This window comes from Balaenoptera physalus, assembly GCF_965194825.1.
Source record: "Balaenoptera physalus genome assembly, chromosome: 2".
Lineage (NCBI taxonomy): Eukaryota > Metazoa > Chordata > Mammalia > Artiodactyla > Balaenopteridae > Balaenoptera > Balaenoptera physalus.
Genome location: NC_138883.1, coordinates 87,969,789 through 87,985,736, shown reverse-complemented (window position 1 = coordinate 87,985,736; position 15,948 = coordinate 87,969,789). Strand labels below are relative to the sequence as shown.

At 42.1% G+C, this 15,948-nt stretch overlaps 1 protein-coding gene and 1 long non-coding RNA gene across 2 annotated transcripts; one reads left to right on the top strand and one right to left on the bottom strand.

The window, feature by feature from the left end:
* The first annotated feature begins 1,967 nt into the window (after nucleotides 1-1,967).
* LOC309655208 lies at nucleotides 1,968-9,874 on the top strand. The gene is made up of 2 exons (XR_014260647.1): nucleotides 1,968-9,601; nucleotides 9,643-9,874. It is a non-coding gene; the product is annotated as an uncharacterized lncRNA (long non-coding RNA).
* Nucleotides 8,751-15,445, bottom strand: LOC309655199 (beta-2-microglobulin). Its single transcript, XM_082450175.1, has 4 exons — nucleotides 15,288-15,445; nucleotides 11,891-12,166; nucleotides 11,292-11,319; nucleotides 8,751-9,926 (listed from the first exon to the last, which is right to left on the bottom strand). Exons 1-3 carry the CDS (start codon nucleotides 15,352-15,354, stop codon nucleotides 11,306-11,308), a joined length of 357 nt encoding a protein of 118 aa, XP_082306301.1. The 5' UTR covers nucleotides 15,355-15,445; the 3' UTR covers nucleotides 8,751-9,926; nucleotides 11,292-11,305.
* Nucleotides 15,446-15,948: the final 503 nt, after the last annotated feature.

Sequence of the window (15,948 nt, the reverse complement as noted above, 5' to 3'; positions counted from 1 at the left end):
AAAATTAAAAAAAAAAAAATAAGAAAAACTATAAAGAGGAACATCAAAACCACAGTGACCCTCCAACCCAGAGAGAACTATCGTTAAATGGTTTAATTTAATGAGTTTGAAGGTGGTTGCCTGCTCAGAAGTCCATCCTGAAAGCATGTCTCTATGTGTATAACTGAGTCACTTTGCTGTGCAGCAGAGATTGGCACAGCGTTGTAAATCCACTATACTTCAATTAGAAAAATAGAATTAACAAAAAAGTCAATCCTGGTTAGATCTGTTTTGGGGCTGGAAATCCTCAGTCTTCTGTGTTAAATTCCATTGAATACAGCCAATGTCAGTTGAGTGCAGGCTTTGTGGCAAATGGAAATACTGTAAGGATAAATCAGAAGATGCCAGACTGCCAACCAGGAGAATCCAATCTAGAGTTCAAATCAGCCCAATAATTAATTTATTAGCAGCCACCTCAGGTGTTCATGCCGACTGAATTCTCAGATTTGTGCTGTTACATAACAGGCAACAGACCCAAAGCAAATGGGACACAGAGGGGAGCTGTTTTGTTTCCTGATAGTTACAAAGTCAGACGCCATACAAAGGAGGGGAAAAACCTCACAAGATCCCAGGAAGGCAAGTACTGTTTTCACTAATTGAGAGAGAGTATGTGGGAAGCCTAAAGTTGAGACAGGTGAAGTATCTCGTTGGTGAGGAATCTCTGCCTCACAGGCTTGCGTGTAACCACCACGCTCTTCCAATTGCCAGGGTGATTTTATTGGGAAAATCATACAGACCTGGTATAAAATAAATCAAGCAGTACAGAACTATAAACAGTAGTAACCACAGTGTTTCAAGCACTTTTTATTTTTAATTACAATTCTGATACATGAATGTATGTCTGTTGCAAAAATACAAAAAGGTCTACTGAGTGAAAGTGAAAGTTGCCCTCCTGTGTCTCTTCCCATCTCACTGTCCTCTCCTCAGGAAACATTGTTAAGCTTCGGTGCCTATCCCTTCGTGGATATATATTGTATATAGTTTGGAAGGTGAGGAATTTTAAAATTATAACTACACAGACTGCTATTATTACGTGTTAAGAACTCAGTGCCCACTAAAAGCATAAAGGGAGTTAGAGGTAGCATCGGTCCTCAGCTTGGATGGAGAGAGGGTTAGGGAAATGCTGAAGCCAAGACCCCCTGACACTGTGGGGACAACAGGACAATCCCAGGAGCCAAGGATTGGGCACCGTCCCTGGGGAATGCTACGCCCAGTGACTAAGTTACTGGCACAGCCTCGTTTCATGGGTGTTTTCCTCTCCTGGGTCCTTGGGTCTGCATCTCAGAACCTACTTAAAACTGCAGAATTCCTGCATGGATTTTCTATCCTGCCTTGGATTCTATTCAGCACTATTAAAACTGAAGACTCTCCTTCAAATGCCCTTTTTCCCTTTTGGCAAATTCCTGTAAGCCTCACCTTCTCACTTTCCACATTGCTTGGCTGACTCTTGCCTCTGGCCAATTACAGTGTGTGGTCCTTTCTGGCTGTCCCCTGCTATGTTGAACCTGCATCAGATCCTTTCCTCTCTACTCTCTGGTGTCTTGGACCTTTCTAAACTCTTCTCCTAAAAGAGGACTGTGAAGAAACCAGTGCCTTGAGGGTTGAGTGGGTGAGGTGGGCTCAACCATCTCCCCGAAGAAGCCAGGCTATGAACGGTGGGGTGCGGCTCAGAGAATTCATTCAGCATTTATTGGGGGCAAGGGAGATTCCACAAAATTTGGATCATTCTATAAATATGTACTGAACTTGCTTATTTCCATTTCATAATATATCATCGATACTATCCATGTCGTTATATACAGAGCTGCCTACTTATCATTAACAATATTATACTTTTCTCCTTACCATACCTTGTGGTAGGGAGACTAATAAAATCCCTGGGTGATTTTATTGGGAAAATCATACACACCTGGTATAAAATTAAAAAAAGATGTTCATAGCCTAATTCCTGGAACCTGTAAATATGTTACCTTACATGGCATAAAGGGCTTTGCAGGTGTGGTTAAGGTTAGGGACCTTGAGATGGGGAGATTATCAGAGATGATTGGGGTCAGCCCAGTGTAACCACATAGGACTTAACAGCAGAGAACTTTGGGACTTCCCTGATGGTCCAGTAGTTAGGACTCTGAGCTTCCACTGCAGGGGGCACCAGTTTGATCCATGGTCGGGGAACTAGGATCCTGCATGCCTCGCTGAGTGGCAAAAAAAAAAAAAAAAAACCGCAGAGAACTTTCCTGACTGTGGTCAGAGGGAGATGTGACTACAGAAGTATGATCAGAGAGGTGCAGCATGCTGGTTTTGCAGATGAAGAAGGGACCATGAGTCAAGGAATGTAGGCAACTTCTAGAAGGTGGGAAAGGTAAGGACATGGAATCTCCCATAGTCTGCAGAAGGGAAAGCAGCCCTGCCTTAATGTTAAGCCCAGGAGACTTGTGTTGGACTTCTGACTTACAGAACTGTAGGATGATAAATTGTGTTGTTTTAAGCCATCAGCTTTGTGGTAATTTATAACAGCAGCAAGAAAAAAAGAAACAAACCCCATTCGTACTGCTCCAGAATCATACAGTTTTGGGCCTTGGTTGCCAGGAGCCTAGCTCAGTGTAAATATTTGCCTTTTCAATGTTGTCTTTACCTGTCGGTTAACCAGATCTGGCCACACAGCGCATTTTGGGTACTCTCGTGTGAGGGAGGGCTATCATCAGCTCAACAGCTGAGGGGGGAGGAGTTTTGCTGTAGCCTGGCTTGGTCAGGAGCCTTGGTCCTCCCCCTCCTACCACTGCCCCGACTGAGCTGGGTCATCCCCAGTGATGTGGGCCCAGCTGGCCCTGCCATTTCTGGACTATTTCTCCGACAGCACGCACCCAGTGGGCCAAACCACTCCTGCTCTACCTGCCGTTGCCAGTGCTGAACAGGGAAGGAGAGTAAGAAGAGGAGCCCTCTAGTCCCCAGGACAAAGGTGCCGCAAAGCTTTGGCTTCTTTCTTCTTAGCCTGGCCCCAACCTATCCATCAGGCCTCAGTGTTCACAGCAATCATTCAGGTTCTACAAACCTTTACTGTCACCTTGCTAGGTGCTGGGCACTGGGCTGGTCTGGGGAAAACTCTTTCCTCAAAGAATTCATGGACTCTGGTTTATATACCTTTAATAGATTATGATTCCAGGGAAGCAGCCTATTCCACATGGAGGGGTCAAAGAGCCTGTGATCGACTTTGGAGCCAAGAAAAATAATGTGGACTTAACCTTTAGACCATGATGCTGGTGCCAGTGGAGCTGGGGTTTTGTTTTTGTTTTTTCCTTGTGGTTTTCTTTTGAGCATTTTTTGTTTGATATTTTAAAAATCTTTTCCACTTAGCTTAATTTTTTTCCAATTATAAAACTCATATCCATTATGAAAAGTTCACACAATATAGGTAAGAATAAAGATAAAAATTTAAATCACCTGTTAACCCTCCATCCAAAAATATCCACTGCTAATGAATTGATGTTTGTTCCCAGACTTTGTCTATTCATATACAGATATAAGCATGGATATATATGTTTGGAAAGATGTAATCATTCTGCCCATATTTCTTTGCAACAGCTTTTTAATTTGATGATGTGTCATGAAAATATATCTCTTTCTATAATAAAAGATGTACATAGTTTTTTCATACTTTCATAGCATTTCATTATATGAATATTCCATATTTTTATCCAATCCTGTATTGGGGATGTTTCCAGTTTTTTTCTATTATAACTCATCCTGCACACTATGAAACTGCCCTTTGGACCATGAACTATTTAATGGTCATGGTAGTGGTGTCAGCCATTCAGGTTTTATGCTAATCCATCTATTTGAAAGTAAGCAGAAAAGTAGAACTTACTCCAATCTATTTAACATTTTATAAAGGGGGCTGAAATGCAATAAACTGTCACAGTAGAGATTATTAATAGTCTTATAACCATGACAAAAGAGCTCTAACTTGCATTTTTAGTGTAGAGAATTAGCTTCACTTTTAGTTTTATTCAGAAGTTCTGTAAAGCCTGTGTGTTTCAGCTGAACACAGGATGTGGGCACAGAACCCAGAATCGCTGAGGGGCTAGATGAGGCGCAGATGGGTCTCAGGTTTTGCCACCAGCAGTCCCGAGGTGCTTGTTTTTTTAAATAAATTTATTTATTTATTTATTTTTGGCTGTGTTGGGTCTTCATTTCTGTGCGAGGGCCTTCTCTAGTTGCGGCGAGCGAGGGCCACGCTTCATCGCGGTGCGTGGGCCTCTCACTATTGCGGCCTCTCTTGTTGCGGAGCACAAGCTCCAGACGTGCAGGCTCAGTAGCTGTGGCTCACGGGCCCAGTTGCTCCGCGGCATGTGGGATCTTCCCAGACCAGGGCTCGAACCCGTGTCCCCTTCATTGGCAGGCAGATTCTCAACCACTGTGCCACCAGGGAAGCCCAAGGTGCTTGTTTTTGTTGTTGTTTCTTTTTCTTTTTACTCCTGAGCTTCTGAACCAGTTTTCCATTTACAGCAGCCAAGAAGATATGGGATTATCTGTGTAACTCATGCAAAAGTGTTTTTAACTTGAACATCTGGCTTCTACATTCTGAGTGTAGTACCCATGAGTGGGTAGCCAGCTCAAGCTCACGGGACCCAGTGAAGGGCAAGCATCACCAGGTGGACTTTAGGGGTCCACAAGCACCCTGCCCTGAAGCACTGAGAACTTGGCTGCTCAGTAATCACCTCAAGATCCACCCAGGGATTTCCTATCCAATTTAATGGAGCAAAGCTTAAGGATTGAGAGACCATAACTTCACACAGTTCCTATTAAGGGTGTGGAAAACAGGGATCCTCTTTTTAAATATCTGCTCCCCAGTAGTGATCCCAACACACTGTACTCACAACCATGGATGGTTAAAAATGCACTTTAATTCTCTTGCCCTTTCAAGGGTTTTCTTTCTCATGAGTTTGTGTTCTGACATTTCTACCAGGATGCAGTGGTTGGGGATGCTGGCCCTTTAACAGGGGAGCAGAAGAGGGGCTGGGAATCTTTTTTTTTTTTTTAAAGAGGATGTATTTTGTTTTCTTGTTTGTTTAAATTTTATTTATTTCTTGGCTGCATTGGGTCTTGTTGCTGCGCGCGGGCTTTTATCTAGTTGCAGCGTTGCAATGTGCAAGCTTCTCATAGTGGTGGCTTCTTTTGTTGCGGAGCACGGGCTCTAGGCAGGCGGGCTTCAGCATTGCGGTGCATGGGCCCAGTAGTTGTGGCTCGTGGGCTCTAGGGAGCGTGGGCTTCAGTAGTTGTGGCGCATGGGCTTCATTGCTCCACGGCATGTGGGATCTTCCTGGACCAGGGATCGAACCTGTGGCCCCTGCGTTGGCAGGCGGATTCTTAACCACTGGGCCATCAGGGAAGCCCTGACTTGTATTTTCCTAATGACTAATGTGTTGAACATGTTTTCAAGTGCTTATTGGCCACTTATATATGACTTTGGAGAAATGTCTACTTAAATCCTTTGTTCACTTTGTAATTGAGTTATTTGTTTTTATTGTTGAGTTCTAAGAGTTCTTTATATATTCTAGACCTTTCTGAGGTATATGATTTGCAAATATTTTCTGCTCTTCTATGGGTTGTCTTTTCACCTTCTCGATGGTGTCCTATGAAACTCAAAAGTTTTTAAAAGTCAGTTTTTACCTTTTTCGGGTCACTTGTGCTTTTGGTGTCACGTCTAAGAAACCATTGCCTAATCTGAGATCATGAAGATGTTTTTACAAGAGTTTTATAGTTTTAGCTCTCACATTTATGTCTTTGATGGATTTTGATTATTTTTTGTGTATGGTATGACTAACAGACCCAACGTCATTCTTTTGCATGTGGATATTCCATTTTTCCAGCACCATTTGTTGAAAAACTTACCTTTATATACTACAGAATATCGCTGTAGAACATTTGAGTAATAGAGGAAAAAAGGAAATTTGTCACTTATAAATCTATTACTCAGAGTGATCTTGTTTACTATTAGGATTATTTCCTTATAGTTGTTTTTTCTTAAATATTAATGTTAACAATCAGGTGTTATCTAGTTAATCTTATCAGTTTTATAGGTAAGTACTGTTATTATTTCCATTTTACAGATGAGGGAACACAGAGAGATTAGGAATTCTAATTCAGATGTACTTGGGCAGTAAGTGGTAGTGCCAGGATTTGAACCCAGGCAGTGTGACTGCAGAGCCTCTGCACTTCTACAGTATGCAGGCGTGTGTGAGTTAAATTATTATTTTGTGGTATTACAGCAGTGTTCTAGCCTTAGTCTCCCCCTACATACAAATGAGTGAATATGTATGATTTAATTGATAACAACAATAATAACAAAACACACTCTTGTTCCCACCATCCAGGCAAGAACTCAGGTATCTCCAATATCTTTAAATGTGTGCCCCTCCTGTTGAATGTGTGTGCCCATCCCCATTCTATTCCCTTACCTTGCCAGCCTCAGAGTTAACTACCATTTTGAAATTTTAACTACCTCAGAGTTAACTACCATTCTGAAATTTTCTACCATTCCCTGTTTTTCTTTATCTTACTTACTCCATATAAATATATACCCAAATAGTGCTATTTAGTTTTGGCTACTGTTGAGTTTTATATAAAATGGAATCACTGTATATATTTTGGGGGGACTTGCTGGGTTTTTCTTCACTCAACATTTATTGTGATTCATCCATGTTAATTTTTATAACAACAATTCATTTAGTTTCACCCCTGCATAGCATTCCATTGTCTGTGTATCTTTATCCAACTTTAGATTGTTTCCATTGTTTGCTGTTAGAAACAGTGTTGCAGTAAACTTTTTTTTTAATAGATCTTTATTGGCGTATAATTACTTCACAATACTGTGTTAGTTTCTGTTGTACAACAAAGCGAATCAGCCATATGCATACACATTTTATACATCTATTGCAGCCCGTGTGCAAGAGTTTCTCTATGTTGGTAGTAGAATTGCTGGGTCATAGGGCATGTGCATCTTTAATTTTACTACATAATACTCTAGTTTTCCAAAGTTGTTTTATCAGTTTATGCTCTCAACAGCAATGTAATAAGTTCTCATTGGGGTATGTCTTTGCCAACACTTAGCATATGCAGATTTTTAAAACTTTTGCCTATCTGATGGTATGATGGGTTTTAATTTGCATTAATGTTAAACACCATATATATATGGTGTGGAGTTTTTTGTAAAATGACTATTCAAGTCTTTTGCCTATTTTTCTCTTGGGGTGTTGCCTTTTTCTTAGTGGTTTGTAGTGTTTGATATATTCTAGATACCAATCTTTGTTGTAGGTGTGGTGAATATATTCAGATCTGTGGCTTGACTTTTTACTTTTTTCATGGGGTCTCTAATTTTAATGTAGTTCTAAATTTTAATGAGATTAATCAATCAGTCTTTTGCTATATGCATGTAATTTGTGACTTCCATGTTGAGGTCAGAAAAATGGTTTTATATTTTTTTCCTATGTTTAAAATTTTTGAATCTTGCATCTAAGTCCTTTTCCGATGGAACTTAACATTTGTGCATAGTGTGAGGTAGGGACCTATTTTCCCCCCACATACTGATAACCATTTGTCTCAGCACCGTTTTTTTTTTCAGAAGTCCTTCCTTTTACCATTGATCTGAAATGTCTTGTATGTCAAGTTTCCATAGATGCATGAGTTTGTTTCTGGGCTCTTTTCTATTCCATTGGTCTTTGTCCATCCCTGGGCCAATACCATCCTGTTTTAATTATAAATCTCTCACTTTATTATTCTTCAGGTGTGTCTTTGTCTTTCTTCCTCCATTAACCCTCTTCCATATTTTAGGATCAGTTTGTCAAGTTTCATGAAAAACTATTAAAATTTTGTTAATAATTACATTAAATCTATATATCAAGTTGGGAAGAAGTGATATCTTTAGGATATTTAATCTTCCTATACATAAACATACTCTCTCTCCCCATTTTTATAAGTTTTCATTAATTTCCTCCACTAAAACAATTCCTACAATTTTTCCATTAAGAGCTTCCATTAACATCTTTTGTTAGCTTTATATTGGTGTATGCATTTATATTTAAACACTGTATATATCTAAATGTGTGTGTATTTAAATTTAAATACTGTTATTTGAACATATATAGCATATATATTTATATATACTTAAGTACTATGTATATTGCTATTATAAATTAAATATTTTTAATTTACATTTTGTTACCAGTATAAATGCATTTAACTTTTATGTTGATTTTTGTGTCCAGCAAATTTGTTAAATTCTCTTATTAATCCTAATAATTCATCTTTTATACCTTATTGACATTTCTATAGTTAATCTATATATAACATCAAAATAATATAATTTTGTTTCTTCTCTTCAAATCCTTATTCATTTTACTTTTTTTCCTTGTCTTAATTTGCTGCTGGGACCTCTAGTATAATAACACTCGGAAGTAGCATTGGGCCTCCATATCTTATCTCTGATTTTACCTGTAGAATACCGATATCTCTCTATTAATGTGTGTATGTGTCTGTTTATGTGTGTTAAGAAAACGCTTATAAGTCTAAGTAAATTAGCCTGTTTTTCCTCCAGCTATGAGTTTTTTATCATAAACTCATTGAGTGTTGAAATTTAATTGAACACTTATTCTGAATCTTTGAAATAAGCATATAAATCATCTCCTTTAATCTGTTACTGTAATAAAGCACATTAATCAATTTTATGATTTTTAATGTGAAATATAACATTCCTTTAAAATGTGCAGAATATATGTACATTTAACAAAAAATTACAAAGCAAAATCTCTTGTAACCACCATCCTTGTCAAGAAATAAAACATTACTAGCACTCCATAAGCTCCTGTGCCCTCTACTAGTTAGATATTAAATATTCAGTTTATGTGCTTGTTTAGGTTGATTTCTTTTTACACAAAACTGATACATTTCCTTTGCGCTTCCTTTCTTCTCACATTTTGGGCCTTCTCTCTGCCTGAAGTGTATCATTTAGAATCTCCTTTAGTGAGGATCTAAAGGGTACTGAAATCTGACTTTTTATCTAACGATGTTTACTTTGCTGTCATTTTTTAAAAGATATTTTTGTTGTGTATGGAATTCTAGGTAGGCAGTTGTTTTACTACATTCATGATTACTTTCTGCTATGTTCTGGATCCCACTGACATTGAGAAGTCAGCTGTTGTTCCTTTGAGAAGCTGAACACAATGTTTTACCATTGTTTTAATTAGTGAAACAAACAAAATAGGTACAACCAAGTCTCTCTCTAACAGATGTAAGAGGTAAATATGAATTTTATATGGCAAAATGTTTTATCCACTATAACAAATTTCCATAATTCTGAAAATTATCTTTCAAAATTTTTCCAAAATTCTAAGAAAAATTACAAATTGGAGGCTTACTCTAAACATGCATACTATCTTATTATCCAGTTTTGTATGCAGAAGAGACTGAAGAGTTCAGATTTGACCAAGATGTTGATGTTAAACCTGAAATTCCGTCTTCCCCACCTCTAGGCTGCCAGAGCCCCCACGACAGCTTCCTGCCAAGACAGGTCAAACATGGAGACATAGCGCCAGCTACCTGCCAAGACAGGTCAAACATGGAGACGTGGCGCCCTAGGTAGAATTATAAGGAAGATGATATTTGCGGTAACATCAAATACAACTTCTGATTTATATGCGTAAAGCATAAAAGCATATCAGCATTAAAAAGCAAGACAACAATAACTGCATCACTTTGCTATACAGCAGAAGTTAACACAATATTATAAATCAACTATACTTCAATAAAATAAATTTTAAAAAAAGAAAATTAAAAATAAAAAGCAAGACAACAGAATTTGGAATTAGTCCAATCCAAATGAGGCATCTTCAAACCTGAAAAAAAGAAAAAATGGAATATTAGCAAATACATTTATTTTATTTGGATTACAGATAGCACCACCAAACTTATGTAACTTGTGCTGTATAAATAACTCACTGTTGGTAAAAGTAGTAGGTGCAGGTGATTTTCCAGATCCATTAAAAGAGCATATCCTACTAGTTTATCCCACTGGTTTCCCCACGACCTTAGAGGAAAGAATGCTGGTACTATAGTTCAGATTCTGGCTCTACCATTTAGTAACTGTGTGACTCTGGGCAGGTCATCCAAACTCTCATGCTTTCGAAAATTACCTTCCCTGTCCTACAGTGTAACAGGAAATTTGAATAGGTTTTCAGTGCCAAGATACCCTGTGGAGTAAAATTTCCCAGAAAAGCTGGATTATCTGCCTCTGGCCTCCAACTGAAGATGCAGAGAAGTCCAATTGCTCCCTGTTTCATGCTGCTACAGATACTTGCAAGATACGTCTGTTATAGTAGCTTTACATTAGGTTACAACAATCTGTTTCCATTTCTTTCCTCTATTGGACTGGGAGCTTCTAAAGGCAACCACAGTGCCCACACACTTAGGAATGGTGCGTCTGCAGAACCATGTCACTCTTCCCTTCTGGCTAAATAACAAAGTAACTGCCATGCAAAGGAAGGGACGGTTCACTTTTGAAGGCCCAGAGATGCCCAAGGCAGAAATGGCAGAAGAAAGAGCAAACCGTTGCAGGTGCTGTGGGTAACCGCTGCCTCTGTCCTGTCACAGCACACCTGCAGCTCTTCTGTCCTCCCTTTACAGGGTCAGTGATGCTGGCAGAGCCCCACCCAGGGCCACATGCCTTCCTCATGCCACCCCACAGGAGAAGGGAATGTGACCCCATGGGGTTCTTCTCTGCCTGCTAAATTGCTACCCTGATTAATGTCCTCCAGACGGTGAGGGTTATCATATTAGAGCTGTCTATAACAGTCTCCGGGATAGTGACATTAAAAAAAGATTTTCTGGGGCTCCCCTGGTGGCGCAGTGGTTAAGAATCCACCTGCCAATGCAGGGGACATGGGTTCGAGCCTTGGTCCAGGAAGATCCCACATGCCACGCAGCAACTAAACCCATGCACCACAACTACTAAGCATGCGCTCTAGAGCCCGCGAGCCACAACTACTGAGCCCAAATGCCACAACTACTGAAGCCCGCACGCTTAGGCCCGTGCTCCGCAACAAGAGAAGCCACCACAGTAAGAAGCGAGCCCACCACAACGAAGAGTAGCCCCCGCTCGCCGCAACTAGAGAAACCCCGTGTGCAGCAACAAACACCCAACACAGCCAAAAATAAATAAATAAATTTATAAAAGAAAGATTTTCTTAAGATTAGAAACCCACCTCCATGATGCTGGTTAGTGGTCTCGATCTACGGAAAAGAAAATGGAGAAAGAAAAAGAAAAACAGTTAAGTTTCACTTTTGAAAAAGCATGTACTAACAAATGTCTAAAACTGTTATAAATAAAGCTGGCAGAAGAGCCCACTGTCCCTCACCGTGAGTGCCTTGTTAAGAAAAACCCAGGAGGTGCCCACCTTGCCTACTAGCCTTAGACCCCAAGCCAGCCAGAGAACTGCAGGAGTCTAGGATTGGAGGGCACGGCCACAGCAGGGCTTACAGACAAGGCCGGTGCCTTCCTGAGACTCTCCTTGGTCCTGAGTATCCCTGAGGCTGTCAGGAAGGCCCAAGGGAGCCAGTAGGGAAGAACCACTGGGAATGCCTGTGCACTTGTGGAAGCGCTGCTACTGCCCCCTGCTCTCACTACAGGGAAACCACTGTCTCAGTGACCACGCTGTGCAGAGATCTCTCACAAGGTGCCACTAATCAGAGCTTTAATAACATTCCCTGCTAATCCCAGTATGCAGATGTTTTTATATCAAGGCAGCTTTATGCTGTGGCTATGTTCAGATACAACTGTCAGCAGCTAAGGAAGGGAACTTACCCCACTTAACTATCTTGGGCTCGCTGAGAGTAACGTGTTTCACGCGGCAGCTATACTGGTCCACTGCGTTGGGAGTGAACGCAGTGTGGACCAGAAGGTAGAAAGACCAGTCCTTGCTGAAAGACAGGTCTGATTGCTCCACTTCCATCTTCTCCCCATTCTTCAGCAAATCAATCTCAATCTCGGGTGGATGGAACCCAGACACATAGCAGTTCAGGTAATTTGGTTTTCCATTCTCTGCGGGGTGTCGTGAGTACACCTGAACCTTCGGAGGACCTGAGGAGCAGCAGGGAAAGACAGATGAAATTGCAGAGTATTTCACTTGGGGCTACCTTGGTCTAAAGCTAGATCAGGCCCCAGGTGTTTATATTTGATCCTCCATTTCTCCCAATTCCATTTCCCCTCATGCCAAATGAGCTTCCATTTTTCCAAAAGGCAGCCTCCATTTTCTGGGATAAACCATGACTTAGTATCTTTCCCACATAATGCCCCTACACATGCCTTTAGGGCTTTTTCTAGCAGATTTCTCTTAACATCTTCTTCTGTCAATGGAGATTGTGCTGTATCTTTAATAATCTCTATGTGGAGAATCTCAAGAACTTTTCACGGCTCCTCAGCACCTACAGAATTTCTTATCATTCAAGAGTCTACATGATATGGCCCTAATCTACTTATCAAGCTTCGTTTCTCACTTCACACTCCCTCCAGATTAGCCACATCAAAAATTCCCGTTATTGTACGCTGTTTCAACCCAGTCAATTTTTTTCCCCTATGTTTACTCCTTTTTTTTTTTTTTTTTTTTGCCTCCTGCCTAGATCCAGACCAATCTGACTTCTCAATATGTGCCTAGTACAGTGCCTGGCACACAGCAATTGCTCTGTAAGTGGCAGGTGTAATTATTTTACCTCCTTGCTCAGGTTCCTAATAGAGTCAACCGAAAGTATATTTCTACAAATCACAACCTCTTCATCATGTCCAGAGTTTATATGACAAATCTTTATCTGAATCTGTATCTGATTTCATGAGCTAGAAAACAAAGAAATAAAACTGAAACACCTACAGGAGCTGGCAAATACCTTAAATGAAGTAGTTGGGCTGGGTAAGAACAACAGGGAAGGGTGAGGACTATGGCAAATGGGAGAGAACATACTCTCCTTTAGGACCAGGTGGAGTAATGCATGTGACAGTGGAATTTGTATTTTTAATTAGCATGCTCAAGTGATTGCCATAATCTGCCAGGTTGGGAATATTGCATAATGCTACAGAACAGTGGCTTCCAAAATGGGATGCATGTCTAGACCCTTCATGGGGATGTGTAAAGAAAATATTATAAACTCTATTTTTATATTTTTCTTCCAAAGTGAAGTGTTACTGCTCCTGAATATACAGACTGATATAAATATATATATATAACCACTTAAATACAAATACACTCAGAGTACATGGTTATAAAGGTCAGCTCATCCTCCATGTCCAGTGGTAGAGAGAAGGTGGAGTACCAGGCCACTCTGAACAGATGTATCTGTCTAGAAATGTCCCATCATCAAAGAAAAGGCCCCTAGGCCCACCAAGAGCTAGACTGGAAATACCATGAAGCCCCGATATTTTTTCATAGTTCAAAGTGAAGATAATTCAGAAACCTCTTTGCATTTGAGCTTCTAATAATTAGAACACAGTAGGTGCTACAGTAGTGAGAGCACAGGTTCATCCCACCTGGAATTCTCTCTCTGAGGGAGCTAGGCAGTTTGTGGGTTTTTTTTGGGGGGGGGGGAATAATATCACAATAGTGGCTTTTAAGAGGAGGAGGTGTATCAGACAGGCCTGGGTTTGAATCTGCCCTCAACCACTTACTGGCTCTGGGTTTTGGGGAGAGTTATTTGAGTTTCTGTAGTTTAATCGAAAAATTATCTACACCCAGAGTGAAATAAAACCCACACAGGGGAAAGAGCAGAAAATAGATACCCCAGAGGGAATCACAATTACATGTTTCTTGTATACGTTCCGGAAATGGCCTTGTATATCTTCCAGGCATGTACTACTTAGGAAATTTTCAAATTCAGATAGTTTTTAATGTCAGCTTGCTATTTTTCTAAAGCTATATGCCACCACAAATATCAATAATAGTGATAATACAGACATTATGCTTCTTTTGTAAATAAATTTTAAACTTCCTTTTTCTCATGAACAACAAACAAACAAACACACAAACAAACAAAAAACCCCGCTTCACAGAGCCTTTTGTGAGAGAGAAAAATCTGAGGGTCCGGTATATTGCAGGGTATTTAGAAGGTACTCAGTATCCATGGTGTCGCTGACAGACAGCTTGGATAAGCATATTGATTACTCTTATCCCTAGTTTTACAACCTTTCTGAATGATAAACCTTCGCTTACTCAAAACTGAAAGTAGAGACTCAGCTCATCTTGGAAAGAACCAGGCAAGGAGCCAAAGGAGGGGCCCTCTGTGAAGAAAGGTAACAGGGGCCCATGTCCGCCCAGCTTGCTCCCGAGAATCTCACCCCAGAAGGTTGTGAAAAACGCACGATTACAGGCAAAGGGCTCACGACCCGCCAAATGCTCTGGTCAGGCTCTACTGTCTGCCATTAATCCCCTGCGTGATTAAGTTACTTCAGCTCTTCGAGCCTCTCTTTCCTCATCTGTGACAAGCTGATGATAAAGGCATCCTGTTTACATCGCAGGCGCATTTCACAATTAAATGACAGCACATAGCGTAGGTCAGTGAGCCGCCAACGGGTAGCTCTATGATTATTACTAAGAGTGACAGGTAGCGGGAACAAGAGAATGAACGACGTGAAACGGTATGTAAACACCTCAGGATATTCCACAAAAGTCGCGTGCAACTTCCTCGCCGTGGTTTGGTCATCGCGTATTTGGGGAAAGTGCAGAGCGTCAGCTGAACCTGGCGGGCGCCTGGAGGAAGCTCGAGGCCCTCGGGCTCCCAGCGGACTGATACACCCTGGCGGCGACTCCCCCAAAGCCCACGCGTGGTCTCCACCCATTCGCAGCCCCCAACCCAGCCCTTTGGGACCTGCCAGCCCGCCCTCCGCTCCCGCTGCGCGGGGGGAGCCAAAGGCCCCACGAACCAGCGGAAGAGAACCCCTCCCCCACCGCGGTCGCTCTGTCCCGACCCACCCGGTGCGGGCGTGACAGAGGTCCCCTCCCCCATCCCGGAGAAGCCGGCGTCCTGGGCTCGCACCCCCTCCCCACTCCCCACCCCCCCCACTGCCTCCACAGCCCGAGAGAAAGCCGCGTGCTACTCCACCGAGTCGGGAAGGAAAACTTGGGAGCGCGACCGAGGGGTACGGAGTTAGTGCCCAGTGGCTGCGAGCGGGACAGGACGGGCTGGTGGAAGAGGGAAAGGGAGGAGGGGACACTCACGCTGGACGGCGTCCAGGCCAGACAGCGAGAGCAGCCCGAGCAGGACCAAGGTCACGAAGGGAGCCATCGCTACAGAAGCAGCCCGGGTAGCGAAGTGAGGGCCCGGTCCCGCGCCCGCATTTATAGTCCACGCCTAGGCCGCCAATCAGAACCCTGCCCGCCGGGACGTCACCGGTCTCCTAGCGAGCGAGGCCCGGGCAGGTTAGAAAGAGGGACTTCTCGGTTTTCAGTTTCATTTTCTGATAAGTCTCGGGATGCTTAGGAAGGCAGGGTTCAACCGGGTGGATTCGCTGTCTGTACATCGGCGCCCTCTTATCAGGGGTGCGCGCCCAAGCTTGGGGCGCGGGCCGCCCACCCGAGAACTTGAGTCTGGAGGAAGCTTCGCTTTTCGGAACAGCACCAGAAACGCTCAGGCACTTGCTCCCCAAGCATGCCCCAGCGAGTTAGGAGCCTAGAACCTGGTTTTCGATCGGGAAAACTGAAGCCCAGAAAAATTAATAAGCGTAAGGACAGAGATTGAATGGTACTGGGCAGAATCAGAACTTGGGTTCACAATTACAGCCCGGAAATACGCTGTAGGGCTTCTGGATTCTTTGGGCAAGAAAAGTCGTCCAGAAACCTCGAGGCCTCGTGAGGACAGCTCAGAGAACCGTCCAGAGTG